General features: G+C 42.7%; 1 protein-coding gene across 2 annotated transcripts in view; it reads left to right on the top strand.

Moving 5' to 3' along the window:
- Positions 1 to 26,768, top strand: part of GPAT4 (glycerol-3-phosphate acyltransferase 4) — an 845,426-nt gene that overhangs the window by 431,732 nt on the left and 386,926 nt on the right. For both annotated transcript variants that reach the window (XM_044082998.1, XM_044082999.1), the window contains exon 4: positions 18,148 to 18,445. In XM_044082998.1, the coding sequence (XP_043938933.1) occupies positions 18,148 to 18,445 (298 nt within the window). The remainder of the gene's footprint in view (positions 1 to 18,147; positions 18,446 to 26,768) is intronic.

The raw sequence follows: 26,768 nt of genomic DNA, 5'->3' as shown, positions 1-26,768 counted from the left end.
TCCAAAAAGAGACTCAGAGAATTTCTAGACTTGCCACAACACAGGCCTTCAGCAATACCACCAGTCCAGGAAGTTGTTGATGATGTCTTTATGGAATCCAGTCTTACTCCTGTTACTTTACCTCCTGCCCCTAGGAAACCAGACTGGTACAATAGAGTACCTGACTCTCACAAATATATTTTCAAAAATCCTACTGCTGACCCAGATATCATTTCCCAGGGGCCTAAAGGTATAAAGGCAACTACAGCTAAGAATCCCACCCCTTCGGACAGGGATTCCAGAGCTTTGGACAGATTGGCTAAGAAAGTATATACCTCTGCAACTCTTGCCATTAGGGCTTTGAATGGTCAGTTTCACATGCTGAAGTACCAATAGCAGATTATGGAACTTGTTTAGCAAAAATTAGCTACCTTTACAGACTGTGCAGAAAATAAAGAATTGCAAGAGCTTATGCATTCTGCAAGCCAGTTCAGCACGCATGCATTGCAGTGTGGCTTTGATGCCCTAGAGGCATCTTGCAGTGCAGTAATCACTGGTTCTGTACTGAGAAGGCATGCTTGGCTTAAGGAGCAGACCTTGCCAGATCATGTCAAATCCAAGTTACTAGACGCTCCTTTGAACAAGGACAATCTGTTTGGCACCAGAGCAGAAGAGGTTCTTAAAAGGTTGGAAGAAAAAGCTAAATCTATGCAGACAGTCAAAGAATTATTACAAGTACAGCTTCCTAGATATTCAGTAGGCATTGCCCCTCGAAACATTGGTCCTTTCCAGCCCCCACAAGGCCATATGAAACTAGACCCAGGGGAAACAAACCCTCCCCCAGACTACAGTCTCAGGGTAGGCAGAGATCTAAGCAGTGGAGTGCCTCCACCTCTAAACCAGGGAGTGCTAAACCACCCCCTTGCAGAAAGAATTCCCAATGACTTCTCAACTCCACCCCCCTCCTCTGCCCAAGTGCTTGTGCCCCTAGGAGGAAAATTTGCCCTTCATGCAAAAAACTGGATTCCCATCACCAAAGACTGATGGGTCCTGAACATGGTATCCCAGGGATACAAATTTTACTTCCACTCACTGCCAACCCCAAAAGGGTTCCCAGACCTCCCTCTAAACTAGTGGGCAGAGGCTCAAAACCAAGTCCAGTCCCTGCTCTCTATAAGGGCAATTCAACCGGTTCCTGCGGAACAGATAGATCCAGCATTCTATTCCAGACTTTTCCTGGTACCCAGAAAAGAGGGCACTTGGCTCCCAATCCTAGATCTTCAATTCTCAACACCTTCCCGTGGTACCAAAATTCAAAATGCTCACCCTGCAGCAGTGTCTACCTATGCTAGCCAAAGATGCCTGGTTAGTCACCCTAGACTTAAAAGAAGCCTATCTGCACATCCCTGTAAGGGAATAGTGCAGAAAATATCTACGCTTCAGGGCAGGATCTATGCATTATCAGTTCTCTGCAGTTCCCTTTGGCTGATCTGTTGCTGCCAGAGTATTCACAAAATGCCTGGCTCCAGCCATTGCTTACTGCAGACAGAGAAATATTCAAATTTACCCATACTTGGACCCCTGCCTGATTCAGGCAGAGAGTCAGGAAATTCTGTTGTGGCATCTGACATTTGTAAAAAAAAAAGTGCGGTTTGAGTGCGCTGTTTCCAGCTTTTTATTTTACATTTGTAAAAAACCTACTAACCTCCCTGGAGTACACCATCAACGGAAATAAATCAAAACTAGTCCCCAGTCAAAAGATGGTATTCCTGGGAGCAAGCTTGGACACAGCATCCCAGATGGCATTCCTCACTCCAGAAAAACAAGCCTATCTGACAGTCTATTTTATTCAAATGGCCACCAGAACCCAGCTATCCGCAAGGAAAAATCCTGCAGGCCCTAGGGTTCATGGCCTCATGCATCCTACTAATTCCATATGCCAGACTGCATATGAGGAAACTTCAATGGTACTTAAGTCTTTGGTGACAACATTCTCAGGACCTGGAAGCTTGTCATTCCCATAATAACCTGTCTAAGGACAGAGTTTCCTTGGTGGGCAGCAGCATGCAACCACAACAACGGACTGCCTTTTACCCAACCCCTCGCCGCCCAGACCCTAACCACAGATGCATCAGACTATACCTGGGGGGGCACACATGGATGGCAACTGCATTCAGGGCCACTGGAACCCAAGTCAATCTGTGCATCAACCAGAAAGAGATGCTAGCTGTGCAGCATGCTCTGACAGCTTTCAGATCCCTACTCTCACCAGGACACCTGCTAATAAATACAGACAACACTACAGTTATGTGGTACATCAACAAGCAGGGGGGAACCCACCCTTACCCACTCTGCAGGCTAGCCATGGCCCTGTGGAACATGGCCTTGGACATGCAGGTACATCTGCAAGCTCAATTCCTGTCAGGCAAACAAAACTCACTGGCAGACGATTTAAGCAGAAATCTCCTAGACCCACACGAATGGCAACTAGAGACATGCACCTTCAACCTTCTGATTCAGAAATGGGGGACACCAGAGGTGGATCTCTTTGCCTCCCCCTGCAATCACCAGCTCAGAAGATTTTGCACCAGGTCACCTCACAGCAGGACCTGGAAAGTGGATGTCCTATCCTTCCAGTGGATAAATCACTCAATTTATGCCTTTTCCCCTCTGCCCCTCCTCTCAAGAGTATTGCTCAAGATAAGACAGGACAGACCAAGGACAATTCTGATTGTCCTGTACTGACCACGCCAACACTTGTACCCACTCCTGCGAAGCCGGTCACCGGTGCCGCCCTGGCACCTACACCAGAACCCAACTCTGCCCTCTCAGCAGGGGGGACAGATCTTGCATCCGCAACTGCAAACCCTAAATCTTGCAACCTGGCTTATTCCTTGAATTCTCCCCTAGTAATCAGCCTAAGCAAGCAGGTGCTGGACGTCATCCTTGAAGCCAGAAGACCCAGTACAAGGAAATCCTATGCTGATAAGTGGAAAAGGTACTGCACCTGGATTCAGTCTAAAGGAGAGGACAAAGCACTGCCCTCCTTACTTCTAAACCTAGCAGATCCACTCCACAGAGGCCTATCCTTCTCCTCCATTAAGATCCATGCCTCAGCCATTTTGGCTCATTACAACACTGAGCCCTCCTCTCTTCTCTCAACCTCTTATCAAACAGTTCCTGAGAGGGGCAAACAACTTAAAGCTGCCAAGGAGAGCACCAACCCTTTCTTGGGACCTTAACTTTGTCCTGGAAAAGCTCACACTACCCCCTTTGAGCCTGCAGCGTTAGCAGAGTTAAAATTCTTCTTTTGGAAAACAGCCTTGCTTCTGGCCATCACTTCAGCTAGAAGAGTGTCTGAGCTACACGCACGTATGGCTGTGGAACCCTTCATTGTTTTCCATGCTGACAGGGTCTCCCTCAGGACTTAACCCTTCCTTTATGCCTAAGGTGGTGTCCAGTGTGGCTCTCATCCAATCTGTCCATTTGCCTACCTTCTTTCCTAATCCTCAAAATAAAGGGGGAAGGATCTTGCACTCTTTGGATGTGCACACACATCTCAGATTCTACCTCGATAGGACTAAGCCCTTCAGAAAATCTGACCGGTTACTAGTCAGCTTTGCAACAGGGGCAGAGGGCAAGGCCATTTCAAAACAACAGTTTACAAATGGATAGCATATTGCATCCATTTCTGCTACAAGCACCATGGGAAACCAGTCATTCAGGGGGTCAGAACACATTCCAATAGGGCAGCTTCTACCTCTACAGCATTCCTAAGGGGAGTCCCTGCCAGGGACATTCTGGAAGCTGCTACCTTGAGTTCTGTACACACCTTCACCAAGCATTACCACCTGCCTATCTTTTCCAAATCCAGGGCAGGTTTTGCAACAGCAGTCCTGCAAGGCATTCTAGCCAACCCTAACTCTTCTTGACTGCCTCCACCCTTCTTCAGTTTTGGGAATCTACCCAAGTGTGATGACTGCAACAGTGAAACATGAAGAACATAGTACAGTTGTGTACACTTACCATAAATGTAGATGTTTGCGTGTATTTACTGTTGCATTCCTGGTTTCCCTCCCTCCAGCCCCCTGGTTTTCTCTCTTTCTCTCTCTAAATTCTATATGCCTTTTACTTACCCCTTCACTTTCAGGGGTATTGGTATTTACTTTTTACCGGTGGTGTTTTCCCCCACCATAACTTAGCTCCCTGTTGGGGGGCTCTTGACATTTGGGGCAAGAAAAATTGATGTAATGGCGTCTGCTGCCTGTTTTTATATCCCCTGATGACCTGACGTCAGTCCTGGAGCGGCAGCATCTGACACAGAAATACTAAGTCTCTGGTATTCGGGCTGACTGAGGGCTACCTGCAGGCAGATAACCCAAGTGTGATGACTGCAACAGTGAATACACTAGAACATCTACATTTATGGTAAGTGTACACAACTGTACTTTTTGGAGCAAGGGTCCAGCGGTGGATGCCATTGTGGTTGCTGCAGCCACCAAAAAGGACATCTTTGAGGAGAATTCCACATTCCATCCTCTAGACAGGGAGTCCTGGGAATTGGACTATCTGGGAAAGTGCACATCCTCTTCAGCCACCTTTGCCGTACGTATGCCGAAGTATTTAGTTAGTTTGACAAGACTTCAAAGAAACTGGATTTTGGAAGTTGCAAAATCTGTGAAGACACAGCAGCCTCTGGATTCACTAAAAACCCTGGAGGCTCATCTGTCTACATTGCAGTCAGTTATCAATGTGTCCAAGAGGCTTCTGTCTAATGCTGCTAATAGCACGGCCTGTGCTGCAGGTGCCGTCATTACCATGCACTGCCATGCTGTGATATGCCTGTGCAACTTTGAGGACTGCTTCAGAGCATAATTTATCAGCGCCCCATTTGATGAATCCTTTTTAGTACAAAGGTCAAGGAAACCCTGACCAGGAGCGAACAGGATAGAAAGTCGCTTTTAGTAGTTGGGGTTAGTTTCTCCACCCCTCAAAGGTCCTTCTTTAGGGACCAGAAGAGGGGAAGTGTCTTTTCTTTCGTAAATTGCAACAGTCTTTTCCGAATACTCCTGGTGATGGTTCTTCTGGGGGTGGGGTTGGGGGTCAACTTTAATGGACACTGCTGAAGGGGCAGAGGCAGTCTGCAGAATCTGGGTTTCCATGGACCCTTCTCCGGCAAGCTTTTCCAGCACTCCAGAAAATGTGGCCAGTTTCTGCTCTCTAAAGGCAGTTGGAGGTGCTTGGCTGACCACCCCAAAGCTTTGGAGGCCATTACTTCAGATGCCTGGGTGTTGATAGTCATATCTAGGAGTTGTACCATTCTCTCGTTATTCACTCTGGAAAAAACATTAAAGTCCCTTCCTGACATGTTGCCCCGTCAACGAAGGGAAGCAGCGGTGGAGATAAAGAAGTTCATTCAAGAGATCCCACCAAGCCAAAGAAGGTCCAGGTTTAATTCCAGATTCTTTTTAGTATATAAAAAAAAGGACTTCAGACCAATTTTGGATAACTGCAAGTTAAATCGATATGTCTAAAGGACCAAATGTGGGGCAGTCATGGTGCAGTCCATTCTTCCCCATCTGAGGTAGGATAACTGGATGTCCTCGGCTGACATCAAGGATGCCTACTGTCAAGTATAGGTATCAAGGCATTCTAGGAGGTTCCCTTTCTTTCAGTTCTGGGTCAGTGTCTACCAGTTTTGAGCACTGCCCTTTAGTTTGACTACAGCTCCCCAGGTGTTCACCAAATCTGTGGCAATGGTGGAAGCCTGGCTCTGGCAGCAGAGATTCCAGGTCTTTCTGTACCTGGACACGTGGCTCCTGATGGCTTCTACTAAGCCATTCCTAATCAAAGTCAGTGAATACTTGCTGAAGTTGTCTGTTCTTGGGCTTGACAGTGAACTGTGAAAAGTCCAGTCTGAAACCACTGATGCTTATCATCCAGACACAGTCAACCAGACTGCAAAATCGCCACCTTTCAGGTTAACTTCCTCTGGATTCAAGCATCTCAGGTCTTTCAGTCTTGGAAGACTGCCTGCTTCCTCAGTTCTGTGTTTTCTCATCCAGATGACTGCCTCTATTTGTCTAATGCCATTAGCAAGATTTCACATGATTTTTCTGCTGTGGACTCGAGCAGTTAAGTGGTCCTTTCTGACTCTGCCAGTAGACTTCCCCATTCATCTGACCAACATCAGCCACTGTCAGATTTGTGGTTGTTGGAGTCTCATGTTGTCAGCTGGTTGTCCATTTGTTCTTTCCCATCCTCAGGTCATGGATAACATGGTTGCTTCCCTCTTAAGATGGGAGGGGGAGCACTTCATAGAGAAGGTATTCCAAGGTACCTGGTTTCAGTCAAGGGTGTGATTACCATCCAGTCTGACAACGCAGTAGTGGTGTAGTATCTAAACAGATAAGGAGGAATCATTGTGTATCCACTGTTTTGAGAATCTGTGAAGGTCTGGCAATGGGTGATGTCCTCTCATCCAAGGGAAATCCATTATCTTGGCAGACAGTACGAGCAGAAACATCCTGCTGCCTCATGAGTGGTCTCTAAATCTGAAAATGGCATGTATATTCAACATTCCCTGCTGTTAATCCAATAATTATCTTGGCAGATTCATCTTAATTCAATATATTGGCCAGGCTTGAATGAAAATGTGTCGATTAGTAGTCTACTGAAGATAAAAGCGTTGAGTAGACACTAATATTTGGACACTAATATTTGAATATTTATGATGTATTTGCATTCATGGTTTATATATATATATATATATATATATATATATATATATATATATATATATATATATACATATTCCTATTTTTACAATTTTATCCATATTTATTGCATTTTTATGTATTTATATATTTTCATATGCATTTTTAGGATATTAATATGTATTTATAGTATGTGATTACATTACCCTGATTTAATACATATATCTTTTACTATATACATTTGTCTTGGTCTTGCCTATTTCCATTTAACCTCATATGTATTTATTCAATTACTTGCTCATACATTTTATGTGCATTCATAATTTTTAGTATATGTATTTTATATATTTTATAAGGTAGCGATGATATTATAAGAGATGAAGTTCTTGTTTTGTGCCATAGTTTTTATAACTGGTATTGTATTGTTTTGATCTCTGCATACTGTTATTTGATTTTAATACTGTCACTTTAAAACTGGTTAACCCTGTTAGCAGAAATGACGTCATCTGGGTCTTTGTTCTGTTTTTTAAATCTAGTTTTGTTTTCTCTAGCTTTAGCTGATGAAGTCTCTTTGATTGTCTAAAACTGAGATGAAAGCTCTTATCTTGTTGTTTTAACAATAAAGGATTTGGTTGCCCTAAAGAGAAGTGTTCGTGTTTTGCCTGCCTGCCTTCTACCTGGTTTTACTTGGAATATTGGTTTTGTTTTTGCTTTGGTGTGATTCCCTGCTGTTACCTGTTTGCTTCCCCCTTCAACACCAAATGCAGCACCTTCTTTGCCATGATTACACTGGAGTGACAGTCACCAAGGGACATTGTTCTGCATGCCTGGTTCCCACATCTCTAGCAGAAACACTTTTCAGCCACAACCTGGGCCAAAAGGCAAGTACATGTTAAGACGCGTACAAGTAAAACATAATATTCATATGGTCAGAGCATAGCAATCAACAATAAATTTGCTGTGTACTGTAGCATTTAAGTATACAGGTAATAAAAGCAAGTTACAGTACAGTTACATTTTACAAAGGGTGTGCTAGCAACTACAAAACGATACGAAGGAGTACGATAAGAGGGAGAATGAATGCTTTGCAACAGAAAGTTATTTTAAATGTCGATACTATCAATGAAGTAAAATTTTAAGTTCAGTTTAGATGCATAAGAGAAATGGGGAAAAATAATTGTTATACCCCACCCACACACACACACAATTGTGGCAACCAAAAAGCTCTTGGATACCCCACCTTACCCACAGTGCACCTTCCCCTGTTACCCCAGATCTCGTTTGCCACTTCGCGAAAGACGTGGTCTATTTTTAGTTCTTTAATCTTTTCAGGTGATCTTATTACAGTTTGATACATTTTTGAATTTTTTTAGGATTCTACTTTTCTATTCGTAGCAGTAGTCTTTCTGTCCCCTTTTTGGTCTATCTAAATTAATTACTTCACAGTAACCGTTTTTTTTTATTGGGTTACTTCTTCCTGCTATTCCCTCCCTTATACCCTAGCGGTATCTTCGCTGCTATTATTAGTAACTTCCTTCCCTTTTTATAACACCTTAAAAATAAATCACTCTCTATTTTTCTCTGTCTATATACTTTTCCTCTCATATTTGTGTGTGTGTGCACAAGTGCGCTTGTATGTGTGGGGGAACAAGACAAGCTCATGGGCTTCAAAAAACGTACCAAGTGCAGTCATAAGATGCCTTACAGTGACTCACACTCTGTGTTTATTGCTTGGGTCCTCCTCATCTTCAGGAAGACTGTGCCATATGTCATTCCTTCAACCACCAGGCCCTGGTTGAATGGAAGAGTAAACTTATCCTTAGGGATTTATTGCCTTCTGCCTTTAGTCAGGCCATTTCTGAAGTTCCCCCCAAGTCTACATAAAAACATATGTAGACTCCGTTGAGCCCAGCTTCTTTTGCCTCTAAGTCTGGAGATAGAGGGAAGAAGAGATTTTCCTCAACTCCATCTGATCCCTTGGAGTGGAGATTAAAGTGTTATAAAACTGCAGTTACCATGACATGTTCGGGACCTTTGACTCCAAGTGATTCTTCCTCAGATCCAGCTAATTTGGCGCCAAGCCTTTCTGATCCGGATAGGTCAGAGCCGTTGCACTTGGATCTGATATGCACTCCTTTCAAACCAGTACTTTCACTGCCAAGGTCTCGGTACTCCCCTTCGCTGGAGCCAGTGCCATTGAGAGCTCCATCTCTTTTCCTAACCAGGCGAAGATCTCCATTGGCTTAATCTTCCTGTTCTACCAGGAGCCTTACAGAAGATGTGGAATGGATGGTGCAGAAGATTTTATTGTTACAGGAAATTACTAAGTTCCCCTTGGCCTTCACCCCAATGGTCTTAGAGGTGTCCAAGCCATCCACTCCCTCTTTGGTTCTTCCTCTGACTTTGACTGAAGTTTCGGAGCCCTCAGATCCGATTTGCCTGGAGACTTCTTGTTTGTATCCAAAGATCTCTTTGTCATCAGATCAGACAGTTTCATAAAGTTCTTTCCCATTCTCAGAGCTCTCTGGAGAGCTCCCAGAGCTGTAGTGAGCCTGGTGGACCTCGAGTGCGGTCGACTCCCAGACCTTTTGAGCAGTCTCTGCATCTCCGGGCTTCTGATAAGGTGAGCTCGGTGCCAGTTTCACTTCATCCCCGGGCAGGCTGTCTTCAGGGCTGGAGGGGTCCTCTTCCCACAGACATGGCTTGTCAGGGATGGATTCCCTTCCCGCTGAGGAGCAGTTGGCTTTTGGGACTCTGGAGAGGGCCATAGCTGCTAATATAACTAGTAAGTCACTTCCCCCCTCAGATCCTCAGTCTCATTTCCCACCCTTGCGCACCTCTACCCAAGACGTTCCACAGGGACAGCAGGAACTAAAGCCACAGGATACCCATCGGGTTACCGTTGCCTTTTCTGATACCCCCTTCCAGAGTATCCCACTGAAGAGGTCCCTCAGAAGACGACCTGTAAGAGGAAACATCTAGACTCCACTGAAGAGTCAGCCACAGAAGACAATGACTTTGATAAGGGAGAGGGATCCCCCATGGTCACCTCCTGAAATTTTTTTTTTTGAAATTTTAAAACAGAGAGGTGGCTGGCAGTCCTCCTCCTGAGGAGTCTGTGTACCTGTTGGCCTTTGGTTCACATCCGTCTACCTCCTGGGTCACTCCACCCACTGATGAGCTGATAGTGTTGAACCAACTCCCCGGAGACCATACAAGATTATTATAGCTCCAACCGACAAAGCTTTTCAGACAAAAGGGGGTGCAGTAGAGGCATGGTGGTAGCAGGAGCTGCAAAGAAGGAACTGTCGGAAGAAAGTTCCACTATCCATCCTCCAAATAAGGGTTCCAGAACGATGGATAGATGTGGGAAGCAAGTCTTTTCTTCAGTGTCTTTTGCTTTGCAATCACTGAATTACCTTTCCAACTTTAGTAGATTACAAGAGGATCTGATCAAGGAGTTCACAGATACCCTTGAAGGAGCCATAGTTGAGGGGGTTTGGGAGAAAGTAGCTTCCCAGCTGGCAACCCTATATTCTGTAGCTATTCCATAAGGCTTATCGCTCATACAGCTTAATGAACAAGTATAGTGGTGGGTTCCGGCATGTCGATGAAAAGGCATGCCTGGATGTGCCTCTTTGACTTTGTGGAACCTTTCAAGTCTTCTTTCGGCAATGTTCCGTTTGACGGAATGTCCCTTTTTGGCCCCAAGGTAAAGACACGCTATCCAGGTGTGAGTAGGAGGGTAAGACCCTTTCTTCCATGGGCATACATCCCCCCGAGACCATGTCCTAAGTGTCAGGGAGAGGGTGGAAAAATGTGGCTCAAAAATCACAGGGTCTTACCAAGACGCATGTGGAGAGTGTTCCCCCAGAGCCAGAAGGAGAAAACTCAGGAAGACGCTGCCCAAGCGTCAAAGGAGGCCTGCAGAACCAAGGGTCTAGAGAACCATTCTTTGGGAGACCCCTACCAGCGCTCGTGAACTGAGGCCCAATTATCCACCTCTAGAGGCAATAGGGGGTTGACTATCCCTGCACTGGAGAGCGTGGCTAAAAATAAATTATTTATGGGTGCAGAGAATAATATCCAGAGGATATCTGATTCCATTCTCCCAAGATCCGTTTCCCAACAGAAAAATCCCACATTCCAGACAGTAAAAGGGATCAAACAGTTATTCAAATTCAAAAACTGCTGGACAAAAGAGTCATCCAAGAGGTCCCCCCAGACCAAATAGGATTTGTAACTTACTCCAGATTATTTTTAGTTCCAAAGAAAACAGGGGACTGGAGACCAGTTCTGGAACTCAGCAGATTAAACAAGCTGATTCGACTTTCCAAGTTCCAAATGGTCATGCTACAGTTGATACTTCCTTTCTTGGAACAGGAGGATTGGATGTGCTCCATAGACCTTCAAGATGTGTACTACCACATAAAAATGGTAAGCAGTCCAGAAGGTTTTTGCCCTTCTGGCTGTGAGCCAGTTATTTCCAGTTCAGAGCTCTGCCATTTGGTCTCCTCACAGCCCCCAGGGTGTTAACTAAGTGCATGGCAGTGGCAGCGGCTAACTTGAGACAACAAGGATTCTGGGAGTTTAGCTACTTGGATGACTGGCTCCTTTCTGCCCCCACCAGGCATCTACATATTCGAGCAAGGGATTCAGTTATCCAAATCTGTACAGATCTAGACATAACAATAAATTACGCAAAATCTCACTTGGAGCCTGTTCAAGCTCTAGAATTCATAGGAGCAGTTTTGGACTCAAAACAGATAATTGCAAGACTACTGCAGTCCAGAGTACTTAAAATCAGATGCCTGACAACGGATGTCATGTCGAAACAGGATAGCCACCCATCATGTTTTACGAGCCTTAGAATCAATGGCAGGCACTATAGTCTTGGTACAGCTGGCAAAATTCCACATGAGAATACTACAGTGGCTTCTGGCAGCACAGTGGTCAATTATCCATCAAACAATGTCTTATCCAGTAGTCATTACGGACACCTGCAGGACAGCTCTAGCGTGGTGGATTTGTTCCGAACAGGTAACCCTAGGGTGACCCTTTCTTTTCCATCAACCTCAGGCCATGGTGACAACGGACGCTTCCCAGATGGGGGGAGGCATTATTTGGGGAAGACTGTTCAAGGCATCTGGTCTTCCATCGAGGCCAATTTACATATAAACATCCTAGAGATGAGGGCAGTGCTTCTAACGTTGCAGGCTTTTCATGTTGCTCTTCCTCTGGGGATGGTGGAGATTCAATCCGACAATATGTCTGTGGTCTGGTACATGAACAAGCAAGGAGGAACCAGATCATATCCCCTATGTTGAGAAGCGCTCAAAGTGTGGGAGTGGGCAATCTCATTCAACTGCTTTCTTATAGCAGCGCACATTCCGAGAAAGTCGATCATGATTGAAGGCAGGTTGAGCAGATCTATTCTCATGGCTCATGAATAGTCCCTCAACGAGGTAGTAGCAGAGGAAGTTTTCCGCAAATGGGGCCAAACCTGCTGTGACCTCTTTGCATCCCCTCTGAACAACAAATGCAGCAGCTACTTTGCCTTGATCCCCCCAACTGGGGAGTGGGATGCTCTCACTCACAATTGGCCTCCCGATCTCCTCTATGCATTTCCCCAAGTTCTCTTGATTCTCAAATTCCTCCAGAAAGCAATAATGGTTGAAGAGAACAGTAATCCTTATTGCTCCCTTCTGGCCTGGACAAATCTGGTTCCCCTTTCTATGGTCTCACCTTTGGGAAAGACCATGGATTCTGGAACCTATTCCAGACCTTCTGTCACACCTGACAGGAATTGACTTATCTCAGTCTGTCCAACCTCAAGCTGATGTCTTGGTTCCTCCAGCTCCATTTATGGCCAGACAACCTATGCTCTCCTCTCCAGTGCATCGTATTTTGATATCATCCCATAAACAATCCACTCAAAAGCTGTATAAGAGCAAATGGGGAGATTTTTAATCTGGTTGCGACAACACGATTTAGACCCTTACAGTGCCCCTTTTCACTCCATTATAGAGTTCTTTGCTCATCCTTTTGAAAGTGGAGCTGTGGCCTCTACTATCAAAGTATATTTGGCAGCTATCTCTGTTTTTCACTTTGGGAATGGTAATTTGTCTTTAATCTCACACAAGCGTTACAAAACCTTAAAGAGGATCTTGTTGCTAAGGCCACCAAAGAAATTCCCCTCCTTGGGACCTTCATTTGGTGCTATGCTTTATTGTACAAACCCCCCTTTGAACCTGCAGCATCATGTGACATCAAATTTTTGTCTTGGAAAACCATTTTCCTGGTAGCAGTCACTTCGGCTAGGAGAGTATCAGAAATTCAGGCCTTATCCTCTTTGTCTACCTACCTGATTTTTCATAAAGGTAGGGTTTCCTTGTGTACCAACCCTTCCTTTTTACCTAAAGTAGTTTCTGAGACTAATGTCAATCTAACCATTAATTTGCCCGTCTTCTTTCCCAACTTTACTAGTAAAGGACAATATGTACTACATTTATTGGATGTTCATAGACACACTTTTATCTACACAGGACAAAACAATTTAGAAAAGCAGATTAATTGTTCATTTCTTTTTCCAGTACCAGAAAGGGACTGCCAGTATCCAAAGTTACTCTGTCAAGATGGTTATCTGATTGTATTACATTTATCTGCCACAAACAAGGTGTAGCTCTTCCTAAACCAGTTTGGGCTCAGACAACCAGAGCAATGGCAACTTCAGCAATTTTTCAGAGGGTTCCTATTAGGTGACTGAAGACTCATTCTATCGAATGCGTCTTGGTCGAACTTAAAACAACGAAAAGGCAAAATAGCGAAGTGGCTTTTAAGCAAATTCTTTCCCCAGGGAAAGAATTTGCTTGGCCGCTTCGGTTACTTTTCCATTTTTGTCACTGTAGTGCGATCTCAGAGTTGGTATTTTTAAGTGTGGGGGGCACAGCCTCCCCCAATTTATGTATTCTTTCAATTTTTTTTTTTTTGGAGAAAAAAATCGCTGTTCTTAGCTTTCGAGATTGTAAGCTTTTGCTTACATGGGGTCGATTATTCATCGTTCGCTTTTTTAAGCATTCGATGATATAATATAAACCCGTTTCAGAGTAATGCTTCTATGGATGAAATTTGTGCAGCCGACACTTGGACAAATCACCATACCTTTATCACTTACCCTTTCTGGTACTGGAAAAATTGGATTTGGTCTCCAGGGAAAGAAACTCCTTTGGTTTGATGGTTCTGAGGAATATTCTTCCATGAGTCCACCCGGGATGAAGGTAGCTGGAGACTGTGTCCCATATATCAGGACAAAATGGAAAATTGACAATATCAGATAAAGAAGTTATGTACTTCCCATAGTACTCCATCTGTATTGTCGATTTTTCATTTCTCCTCATAGCCCCTCCCTCCAAGCCCCCTACCTTGGTTTTCTGGTAGAACGGGAAGCATGATTTATGCTGCCTTTTTATCTTTTACTTACTTCAGAAATCGTCTCCTTACAATCCTCTTGTATATGAGTTTTTCTTTGTACCAATCCTTGCTGGAGATAATACTGGCAAACAAGATCTGAGGTAACAGGGGAAGGTGCATTATAGGCAAGGAGGAGGTATCCAAGAGCTTTTTGGCTACCACGAGCTTAATAACTGCTGAATCGAAGCCGATGGTTTGGATCCGAACCCATATGTGAGGAGAAATGAAAAAATCGACAATACAGATGGAACGTTATGTTAAGTACATAACTTTTTAATGAGAGTTAATCTGTATCTCTGAAGCAGATATATTTGTTTTCATTAACACGATGGGTGAAGAGAGACTTTTGAATATTTTGATATCATTGATTTGTCTTTTTTCTTTGAACAGAGAGTTCCAGCAACCTGCAGCAAGTTTGGAAAAGGATATTCAAGGTAACAAGGATAAAGGAGGCCTGTCCAGTTGACTAGATCTACGGAGTAGGAAGGGCTTTTGATGAGGATTGTTTAGAAGTGGAGGCAGGGTCTTTCATGTAAAAGTTTGAATATAAATGTGTTTAAGGAGAAGAGTAGCCCTTTAACTCACAGGTAGCCATTTCCCTTTGCTTAAGGTGGAATAGTGGTGTTCTGTGTTGTTAGCAGAGTGAATATATCAAAGTATGTGATTTTTATTTTTTTGCCATACAGTGTTCACTGCAGGGAATGTTAGTCCCTCATGTCAAACAGAAGAATGAAGCAGATGTCTTCTTCATCTGCTGGGATGGTCTCTGTCTTATTGATTTTCTTCTAGTTCCACTGGTACAAAAACTGCTTATGGAAGGAAATAGAACATTTGGCAGTGATTGAAAATGTTCTCCTTTGTCACTCTGATGTCCTGTTGACTTTCATTATGGTGCATTGCAACCAGACTATGCTCTTGTCTGAGGTTACTTTATGTCATATAGATTTGTGCAGTACCTCACATTTAAGATATTTCACAAGGTACTGCACATGTTTTGAATGCAGCCAAGAAACCTTCAGCTTGGAAAAGGTAACTTGTATAAATGGTAGAGGCTCTGTCTGGTTGTCAGTTTAGTTTTTTTTTTTTTAAATTTTTTGGTGTCTGTCACAGCCTGTAAATTATTTGATGCATTTACTTGACAAAGGCCTGGTGTACATCACTGCAAACATGCATGGTGCTTATGTTTGCAATTTCTGCATTTGTTGGGATAATCTCCAAACCTCCATCCAACATTTTCCTTAGAGGGTATTCCATTTTAAATCCTTTTTTAGAGATGGAGTGCCTCCACCGTCATGACCTATAACTTTCACAGTTAAGAAACCTTAAGTAATTCCTTTTCAAGCCCACTGGCTTATATGATCTAAAGTGGTTATCTTGTAAAACGTTTGGTAACTGATAATTACTTTTATTTGGAGTATTTCTAAGGAATATTTGCATCTGCAGTTACCTGTTTGTTGCATACTATTAATATGAGACTGACTTAATTATACATCAAAACTTTTTAGTAGCATTTTTATGTGGGGACAGAACCCCTACACCCTTATGCAGAGGACTGTGCCCCCTGCTTTTCATTACTTATTGTATCTTACTAAGAGGTTATCAAGTTTTGTGTGATAAATTAAAAAGCGATACGGAAGCACCATTTTATCAGTTTCATACCGATTGTGATGTTTGATTTATAAGTGGTTATTAAAATAACTTGTAAGCGCCATCAGCGAAACCTTTTACAACTTTTCACTCAGACAAAGTTGAAGTAATCCTTGATTTATTCTGAAGTTTGCTAAAGTTGCTAATTTAGCTCAGCTGATTTTATCTTCCTTTTCCCTATCCAGAGTTTCAGAACAAGGGTGAAAGTCTTCATTATCTTTGTCTTTGCAGGCAGATTTCTGCACAGTGGTCTGAGAGCCAGTTCACTGTATAAAGGCACTGATGTCATTTGCCAAAGCTGAGAAGGATGAAAGGTATTGTAGGGACCATTAGTTGGAACAGTGAGTGCGTCAGTTCTTTGTATAACAAATATAACAGACCTTTACCAGGATCTACAATCATGTATATGAAATTAAGAAAGCAGTTACAACTAATGCCTTGGCAAAACATGTAATAGAATTTTCAGATCATAGGTTCTATTTCCGTGTCATACAGGTAGTTAGAAGATTGAAACTAGGAGGGGATATCATGCTGCACTTAGAGAATATAGAACTTGAATGGATCCTGAGGTTAAGAGCGCATATACCTCCAGGTTTAAATAGTACAGTTAGTTTGAAGTCTCTATTGGCTTCTAGATAGCTATATTATTATTCTTATTATTTAGGTATGAAGATGTTTTTCTTTTTGCACTTATGGTTTATATTGTTATAATACTATATATTAATTTCACTATTGTCATGTGTTTATAAATGAAGCAGTATTTAGTAATAAATGTATTTTTTATTGAATATATAATATCTGAGATGCCAGATACTAGTATTAGGCATGTTTTAATTAATAATAAAATACATAAATGTTTAAATATTATATGCATACATTTTTTGATATTCATGATTGCTCAGACTAATCAGTTATTTAATAATATGCTGCTCTAAGCATTTGAGCATTACAGTTTTTTGGATAAGCTAGCTATCTATATTAACTTTTGAGCTTATATTTTATACATGTTTCCTTTCAAAACTGCATTTTAAAGTTGTATCTTTTAAATGTGCATTTTCTAATTTGCTTTTTAAAACTTGCATTTTTTAAAAAATCTGCATTACTTAAACTTGCATCTCTATAGAATACTAAAACAGATTTGAATGCAAAGAGTTAAGAACTAGTATATATTTTTTCATTTAACTACTTAATTACTAATTATCTAATTAAGTGAAAGAAAAAGCGGGAAATTAAGCAATTACATTTCTGCTATTTAAACATCAAGTTTTTCATTGAATATTGTAACCTGAAGAAGCATACAGTCTGTATGCGAAAGCGCTTGTTTCTTAATAAACTATTCAACATCTGTACATCATGGTGATCCTTGCTTGTTGTTCCTGTGGACCTTTACCAGGGTGCTTAAAACTCATTTTGTGGGTACCTTTGCAACCTTCTCTTGCAGTGTATTTTTTTGGAAGACATCTGTGCAGATGATGTGTGGTGCCATGTGTGCCTATCTATCAGTCTTTATAAACGGGTTGTAGTTTCTTGGGGGAAGGTACTTTAATGATTAACTATGAGGTGTCTTTTGCAGTAGTCTTTCCATCCACCTGAGTTATAATTTTTTTATAGATGGGATGTTTTTTGATTAAACTTAATCGGGTTCTTACATTTTTTTAAGCCAAGACTAAAGTCCAGTGATCACGACTTGCGTTATGAAAGAAATGAAGGTCATGTAAAATTTCACACTTCATCTCATATCTGCTCACTTCAAAGTAGAGGTTTGTGATATAGCTAGAAGGCTTTTTTTGTGAGACAGATCATTTTATTGACATTCACAAATAGCAAGTGTCACAAATAACACTAGCGTTCTACAGTTATCACCTTCAAACCATTCAGCAAGTCATACCTGGAGGAAGGAAATGTCTTAGTGTTGTAGGTGCAGGTAAATGAGCACAAAAGTACAATAATGTAAAGGACAAAGTCACCTGCTCTACATGCCTGCAGTAAACCAACGAACAGTGTATAACAAAACAAAAAAAGTATTAATAACTAGAACAGAACAACATTTTAAACTCTTCATTTTTATTTGAACCTGTTTACAGACTTGTTTGTGAGACTATGTAGGCTTAATTTTCCCTAAGCAGTGCTGCTAGAAGTCTAATGGCTGAGGTGATGCCTGTTGCTGTTACAGAGGTATTACAGTTTGGAGCTGCTACAGAAAATATTCCCACAAATTTCTACTTCAGATGAATACCTTCATTCTTCAGCCAGCTTCACGGTGGGGGTGGGGGGTGGGGGGGGTGTCATTTGCATTCCAGGTTGTCTTATGATTTCTTTTGTTTCTTTGTTTCAGGTATTATAGCAAAAGAACCAACATCCCTTGAAGAAGAAATCAAACAGATCCGAAGAAGTGGGAGTAACAAGTCTCTGGACACTGCAGAGTTTGAACTCTCTGACATTTTTTATTTTTGTCGGAAAGGAATGGAAAATATAATGGATGATGAAGTTACAAAATGTTTCTCTGCAGAAGAACTGGAATCCTGGAATCTGCTCAGTCGGACTAATTATAACTTCCAGTATATCAGTTTACGGCTGACAGTACTTTGGGGTGTGGGTGTAGTTATCCGTTATGGTTTCTTGTTGCCATTAAGGTAAGGTCATGTAGTGCCAGTTTGTTTATTCATTTCTGCATTTATGAAGTTGTTCTCACCATGATGACTTTAGGATTACTTGGTAGCCCATCTTAGATTATCCTAAAGAAGGTTGAAGAAAGGGATTCCCATTAATTAGATTAATAAATATATGTCATTGGAAGTATTTTTTTTCATTTGCTGACTGTGGCAGTCCATTTAGGGTGTTGGTCCCAATGAGAAAAGCTCCAGTGCAAGGTAAAAGACAATATATTGGCTACAGTAGCAAGCAAGTCGTGGTGTACAGTCATTACATATGCATGTTGTAGCACATTGCCAATACCTCCCCTCAGTTTTTTACCTCCTTTCTCAAGGAGACAAAACAAAGGTTAATCCAGAAACCAAGTCAGGTCTGGTAATCCCACTAGTGACCCAGAGGGTGACAGGACTAACAAGAAACAGAGTGTGTAAAGGGTAAGTCTAGGTAAATCACTTTAGCTAGTAGATCTATGAGACTCTTTCTCTCTCCCTGATACCGTCCCTGTGGGAGGAATAAAGACACCGTGTGGAAATTTTAAGAAGTTTGTTAATTTAAGCAGGTAGATGGAAGAGTGGCCTTTTTCTAATTCATTGCATCCAGCAAGTCAGCTATTTAAAGGTAGTTACAGACAATGGTGGGAGTGTCTAGAGGATCTGATTGGTGGAGTATCTGGGAGCTGGAAAAAAACAAGGAGCCAATCTCAAACCTTAGAGGTTAGTCCCTTATTTGAATATTTAGTCCCTTATTTGAATATTTCTGAATGACCCTACAGAGTTTCCCAGATCAGCAGTCTGTGGAACCCTTTTCTTAGCTAAAAGTTTTTTATGTTTAACAAACATAAGTAAAGATAATTTAAGCATGATAGCACACCATGAACAGTCACCATAGAACTATATTTAAGAAAACACTTTCACCTAAGCTTCATCAGGTCCGTCTAATAAAGTGGTTTGTTGAGCCTTTTATACTGTGATAATTGAAAAAGCCTGCTTTTACAAGGATACTGACAAACCTTATTAACCTGTTTGCATCACATGTAATATGAGAGGCTGTGCCCTCTTTTACATTGCTAATATTTCCTGAAATACATTATGAAAGATTAATCTTCTCTTGTTTGTCAAAGACACACTAAAAAAAAAAACCTGATGATCTCTGGAGATCAGGCATAGTTTCATTATCATTGCTCTTGCTGCTTCATTTTGCCAATACAGAACACTTGGAAGTTAGTACAAAAAGGCAGTCAGGCATGACAATCAAAGATTTTTAACATCTTTGCATGATGGTTATGCTTCCTCCCGAACCCTTCTGGAAAGGTATGAGCCACCTTCTACATCTTGATATAAATAGTGATGTTCTTCGTTTTTCATGTTGCAGTCATTACACTTGGGTTATCTGCCTGCAGGTAGCCCTCAGTCGGCCCGAATACCAGAGTCCTGGGATTTCTGCGTCCGATGCTTTCGCCTCTTCCATGACGTCAGGTCATCGGGGGTATAAAACAGGCAGCCAATGCCATTATATCAGTCTTTCTTGCTGCGAAGGAGCCCGAAGCAGAAGCAGTTCGCAAGTGCCAGTTGTCCGCTACCTGAAATTTTCGTTTTTCGAGTTTCAAACTTGAAGTCTTCTAAAGCTAAGTACCCCGTTGGGGATCCTTTTTTCTTGCTCTAACCAATGTCAGAAAAAGTTAACAAATTGTCTTGCCTGTGGAGAGCAAAATACCTCACAGAGATTTTCATTCTTACTGCGTCACCTGTTTAGGCCAGAACCACAATGTCCCTTGCTGTCGGTTTTGTGTCTTAACGCCCGAACCATTTGTCATTGGGCTGTATTTGTTGCTAAATTCTTTCGCTCTTTTTCTCCGCATTCCAAAATGGCTTCGATAAGCCATCTGACTACTGAGCTTCTGAAAAAACGTAAAGATGAAGACAGACATAGGTCCAAAACTGCCGACGACGCTTCCATTAAGCTAGTAGCCAGTCCACCGGTACTCAGTGAGGCGCCTTTGCAGCCCCTAATGCCCACTTCTACAGATTTGCAGGCCTCTGCTGAGACCCATTCGGGGTCCGGTATATCTTGAGATGCTTCTTCAACTATGGAACCTGCGGATGTCTCTACCTTGGATGGGTCCGGAGCCGCTGTGCAGGCACCGGCTTCTGAGGGTGTATTCCAACCTACTGATGTTCGAATTAAACCGACAACTTCATTTTTAGTTAAAACGACTGGGTTTCTCAGGCCCAGAGTACGCATTATGCTTAGAAAACCGATGACGAAAGTGCATGCTCAAGCTCCTATACCACAAAAACAAATGCTTAGAATAGCTGAAGACCTTATTACCATAATTAGGGGAAGCCAGCCTTTCTTTGCTAAGAGACAAAGAATTGAGTTTCATTCTGATTCCACAGAGTACGAGTCCAATGACTCCTGACCCTTCTGATGACCAGGACATACCCTTATCAACCTATGGGGATTCAGATGCAGAGGAATCCATTCCCTCTGCCTCCCCTCCATTTCTTTTGGTGAAACCTTGCATACTTTGAGAGAGCATTTCCGCTGGGAATGCCAGGACTACCCTCAGTCCAAAAAGAGACTCAGGGAATTTTAGAGTTGCCTCAGCACAGGCCTCTAACTATACCCCCTGTCCTGAATGTTGTAGATGATGTCTTCATGGAATCCAGTCTTACTCCAGACACTTTACCAGTGGCCCCTAGAAAACCTGACCAGTACTACAGAGTACCTGATTCTTACAAATTTCTCTTTAAGAATCCTACTGCGGATCCAGAGATCATTTTCCAGGGACCTAAAGGTATTAAGGCTACTACAGCCAAAAACCCTACCCCCTTCAGACAGGGATTCCAGAACTTTAGACAGATGGGGTAAGAAGGTATGTACCTCTGCAACTCTTGCAGGGCATTGAATTGCCAGTTTCACATGTTGAAGTACCAGCAACATATTATGGAACTAATTAAACAGAAAATGGTGTTACTTCCTGATTGTGCAGAAAGTAAAGATTTACAAGAGTTGATGAATCCTGCAAACCAAGTTAGTAATTATACTTTGCAGTGTGGCTTTGATGCCCTAGTAGCATCTTGCAGGGCTGCAGTCACTGGGTCTGTACTCAGAAGTCATGCTTGGCTGAAGGAACAAACCTTGCCAGATCATGTCAAATCAAAATTACTAGACGCTCCTTTAAATAAGGACCGTTTGTTTGGCACCAAAGCAAAAGAGGTTCTTAAAAAGATAGAAGAAAAAGCTAAATCTATGCAAACTGTTAAAGATTTCTTACAAGTGCAGCCACCTGGATTCAGTAGGCATTGGCCTTCTAAAAACTGGTACTTTCCAGCCCCTTCCAGGCCTTCTCAGTCCAAACCGAAGGGAAACAGGACCACCCAGGCTGCAGTCTCAGGTTATGTAGAGATGTAAGCATTGGAGTGCCCCCACCTCAAAAACAGGGAATGGTAAGCCACCCATTGTGGAAAAAGTTCACAATGACTTTTCAGTTATCCTTCCCAGACCCGCCCAATTACTTGTGCCCCTAGGAGGAAAACGTGCCCTTCATGCAAAAAACTGGATTTCCATTACTCTGGACTGATGGGTCCTAAACATTGTATCCCGGGGGTACAGATTCTACTTCCATTCACTGCCAGCCCCAAGCAGGTTTCCAGGCCTTCCTCCAAACCAGTGGGCAGAGGCTGAAAAGCAAGTACTTTCCCTGCTGAATATCAGGGCTATTCAACGTGTTCCAGTAGAACAAAGGGGACAGGGTTTCTACTCCAGACTGTTCCTGGTGCCCAGAAAAGAGGGCTCTTGGCGCCCAATCTTTTATCAATTGTCAACACCTTTCTGGTGATTTCAAAATGCTTACCCTGCAACAGCTTCTCCCTGTGCTAGCCAAGGATGCCTGGTTAGTCACCCTAGACTTAAATTATCTGCACATCCTCATAAGGGAGTCTTGCAGGAAATATATATGCTTCAGGGCAGGCTCTATGCACTATCAATTCTCTGCACTTCCCTTTGGCTTGTCTACTGCGCCCAGAGTATTCACAAAGTGCCTGGCTCCAGCCATTGCATACTGCAGGCAGACACATTTCCAAATTTTCCCATACTTGGATGATTACATGATTCAGGCGGGCAGTCGGGAATTGCTACTTCAGCACCTGGCATTTGTAAAAAGACTCCTAACTTCTTTGGGTACACCATCAATGAAAAGAAATCACAACTGTTGCCCAGTCAAAAAATTGTATACCTGGGAGCAAGCTTGAACACAACTTCCCAGATGGCATTTCTCACTCCAGAAAAACAGGTGTATTTGACCAACTACTTCAAACAAATGGCCACCAAAACCCATCTATCTGCAAGTAAAATACTGCAAGCCCTAGGGTTCATGGCCTCATGCATTCTGCTAATTCTATATGCAAGACTGCATATGAGGAAACTTCAATGGCACTTAAAAAGTCTTTGGTGCCAACATTCTCAGGACCTGGAAACAGTTATTCCTATCATACCTTGTCTAAGGGCAGAGTCCTTTTGGTGGGCAGAAGCATGCAACCACAGCAAGAGATGGCCTTTCACTCAACCCCTTGCCGGCCACACCCTGACAACAGACACATCAGACTATGCATGAGGGGGGCTCACATGGCAGGCAAATGCATTCAGGCAAGTGGAGCCCAGGACAAATTCTCCTGCACGTCAGTCAAAACGAGATACTAGCTGTAAAGAATGCTCTGACAGCCTTCAAATACCTAATCCTTCCAGGACAGCTGCTAACAAAAACAGGCAAAACCACAGTTATTTGGTACATAAACAAGCAGTGAGGAACCCATTCTTACCCACTCTGCAGGTTAGCCATGACCCTTTGGAACACAGCCTGGAGCAACCAAGTGCATCTAAAAGCTCAATTCCTGCCAGGCAAACAAAATTCCACTAGCAGAAGACTTGAGCAGAAATCTCCTAGACCCACACGAGAGGAAGTTGGAGCCCAACACCTTCACCCTTCTAATCCAGCAGTGGGGGACACCGGAGGTGGACCTCTTTGTGTCCCCTGAGAACCACCATTTGAGCAAATTCTGCATCAGGAACCCTCACAGCAGGGCCTGGAAGGTGGATGCCCTATCCTTCAAATGGGAAGAACTCTCAATCATGCCTTTCCCCCTCTGCCCCTCCTCTCAAAAGTACTACTCAAATCAAACAGGACAGGCCAAGGGCAATTCTTATTGCCCCAGACTGACCACACCAGCACTGGTACCCACTCTTACGCAGTCTAACAGTGCCACCCTGGCACCTTCACTAGACACCTTCCCTGCTGTCTCAGCAGGAGGGACAGATTTTGCATCCACAGTTGCAAACCCTAAACCTTGCAGCCTGGCTTATCCTCTGAATCCACCACAGTAACCCTTAGCAAACAGGTGCTGGACGTCATTCTTGAGGCCAGAAGGCCTAGTACCAGGAAATCCTATGCTGAAAAGTGGAAAAGATATTGTTCTTGGAATCAGTCTCAAGGAAAGGACACAGCAGTGCCCTCTTACCTCAAATCCTGGATTACCTAGCAGAGCTACTTCACAGAGGCCTATCCTTCTCCTCCATTAAGATTCATGCCTCTGCCATCTCAGCCCATTATAATACTGAGCCACCTCTATTTTCTCACCCTCTCATCAAACAGTTACGGCCCCCTAGCAGAGCACCCACCCCTGCCTGGGACCTTAACTTTGTACTGGAAAAGCTCACGCTTTTCAACTTGCTACTTCAGCAGAGTTAGAATTCCTCTCTTGGAAAACAGCGTTGCTTTTTGCCATAACTTCAGCAAGAAGAGTGTCTGAGTTACAGGCACTAATGGCTGTGGAACCCTTCATTATTTTCCATGCTGACAGGGTTTCCCTCAGGGCTATAACCCGTCCTTTATGCCTAAGGTGGCTTTAAACCAATCCATCCATTTACCAACCTTCTTCCCTAATCCTCAGAATAAAGGGGAAAGGATCCTGCACTCCTTGCACGTGCACAGACAGCTCAGGTTGTACCTTGACAGGACTAAACTTTTCAGAAAATCTGTCCAGCTGCTAGTCAGCTTTGCTACAGGGGCAGAGGGCAATGCCATTTCAAAGCAAACCATTTCTAAATGGATAGCACACTGCATCCATTTCTGCTACAAGCACCATGGAAAACCTACCCCCACAGGGGATCAGAACACATTCCACTAGGGCTACTTCCACCTCTACAGCATTTCTCAGGGGAGTCCCTACCAGGGACATTCTGGAAGCTGCAACCTTGAGTTATGTACACACCTTCACCAAGCATTACCACTTACCTATTTTTTTCTAAATCCAGAGCTGGATTTGCTACAGTAGTCTTACAAGACCTGCTAGCCAGCCCTAACACTTCTTGACTGCCTCCACCCTTCCTCAGCTTTGGGAATCAACCCAAGTGTGATGACTGCAACAGTGAAACACGAAGACCATAGTACAGTTGTGTACACTTGCCGTAAATGTAGATGTTCAAGTGTATTCACTGTTGCAGTCCTGGTTTCCCTCCCTCCAGCCCCCTGGTTTTCTCTGTCCTTCTACCTATCCTCTCTATGGCCATTTTTATAGGCAGTGGTATTTACTTTTTACTGGTGGTGTTCCACACCATATACTAGCTTCCTATTTGAGGGGCACCTGACATTTGGGGCAAGAAAAACTGATGTAATGGCGTTAGCTGTCTTTTTTATAACCCTAGCCGGCCTAACGTCATGGAAGAGGTGACAGCATCTGACGCAGAAATCCCAAGACTCTGGTATTCGTGCCGACTGAGGGCTACCTGCAGGCAGATAACTGAAGTGTGATGACTGCAACAGTGAATACACTCGAGCATTTACATTTATGGGAAGTGTACACGACTTTACTTTCCCCTGTTCTGCCTTTGATGAACTTAACTGTGAGGTTACAGAACTGATCAGAAAATGTTTTGGTACTGCTACTCTAGCCCCTCCAGTCTGGCCTTAACCCCATCACCTACGATGAAAGAATAATATTCACTTTGAGTCAGCGTCCTTTTAGAAAACTGTCTAAATCTGAAGGTTTAGGATTAGCCAGTTCGAACTCTGTTCCACAGCAATTTTTCAAGTTGACAGCTTACCCAGTTGTCATTGTCACTGGGTATCTGATTAGCCAAGGTGTCAGGGAGCATAGTCGTCCAACCCTAGGGAAAGTAACATTCCTTAGACCTCTGTACAGAGGTGTTGTTTCAGTCTGAATTAACAGTTATAGGATAGTAGCATTTCATGATACCATGGTGAAAATATTGTTCCTATGTCAGCAGATGGAGTAATTTATTGAGTCCCATAACATATTTAATATTTCTTAGTCTGGATTCAGGAAGGAGCTGCCATTCACTACTTTGCTCTACTGTCTTTATCAGTATGTGTTCATGAAGCGCTTAACAGTGGTAATACGGCATTGACCTTGTTTGTAGATATATCAGCACCTTTAGCCATGACTGGAGTATTGCTGTGTTTGCTTCAGTTGGCCTGCACTGTTTATTAGTTACTGAAAGAATAGGAAGAATTGAAACAAGTCCTGCATCAGTTATGTGTCTGCTTCACAGAGCCTGGTTCCTTGAAGAGTTTGCATGTTTTCCTTCTGTGTATATAGATTTTTGCCAGCTGCTTTGGTTTCTTTTTTAACACCTTTAGTAATAGGCAAACATACATTAACCGAAAAGAAAATAAACCATTTTAACATTTTTCCATGTAAATACAATATACATCACATGTTTTCTTTGCTAGTATCATCAGTCCAACATTCAATTGAAGTGTGTATAGGTATTATACCCCAAGCAAACTTCAAAGAATTTTTCCTCAGGTAGATGACAAATGGAGGAGGTGTGATGGAGAAGAAAGAGGTAACTGAGATCACACGTTTTGGGAGTGTAATGACTTGGCAGATTTTAAAAGTTGCAAATGGCTGGTAAGTAAGGAAATGATTCTTTTGAACTGGGATACAGGATCTGAAGTGCCTAGACATATTAAGGCCTTAAGTTTAATTTTGGTGTTTGCCATATAAGCAGTTACTAAAAATGGAAATTAAAGTCTTAAACCATCTGTATTTGAAGTATTGAATATTATAAGGAAAAAGGTTAATATTGTTTTCATAATATCTTAAAATAAGTCAGCAAATAGCAGTGTAGTATTTCCACTCGGGAGCTCACAGCACTAGTATTACTGGATTTAGGATTCCCTGTACAACTTCCCAATCTGGAGCTAATATAGGGACTAATAAGTGTATTGTTTAAAGGAAAACAGGGACTCTGAAATCAGCCTACTTACTTTTGTATTTCCTG

Source organism: Protopterus annectens, chromosome 9.part0 (assembly GCF_019279795.1).
Source record: "Protopterus annectens isolate FY-2018-M chromosome 9.part0, PAN1.0, whole genome shotgun sequence".
NCBI lineage: Eukaryota > Metazoa > Chordata > Ceratodontiformes > Protopteridae > Protopterus > Protopterus annectens.
Note: the sequence above shows the minus strand (reverse complement) of the source record. Positions and strands in the feature narration are given on the sequence as shown.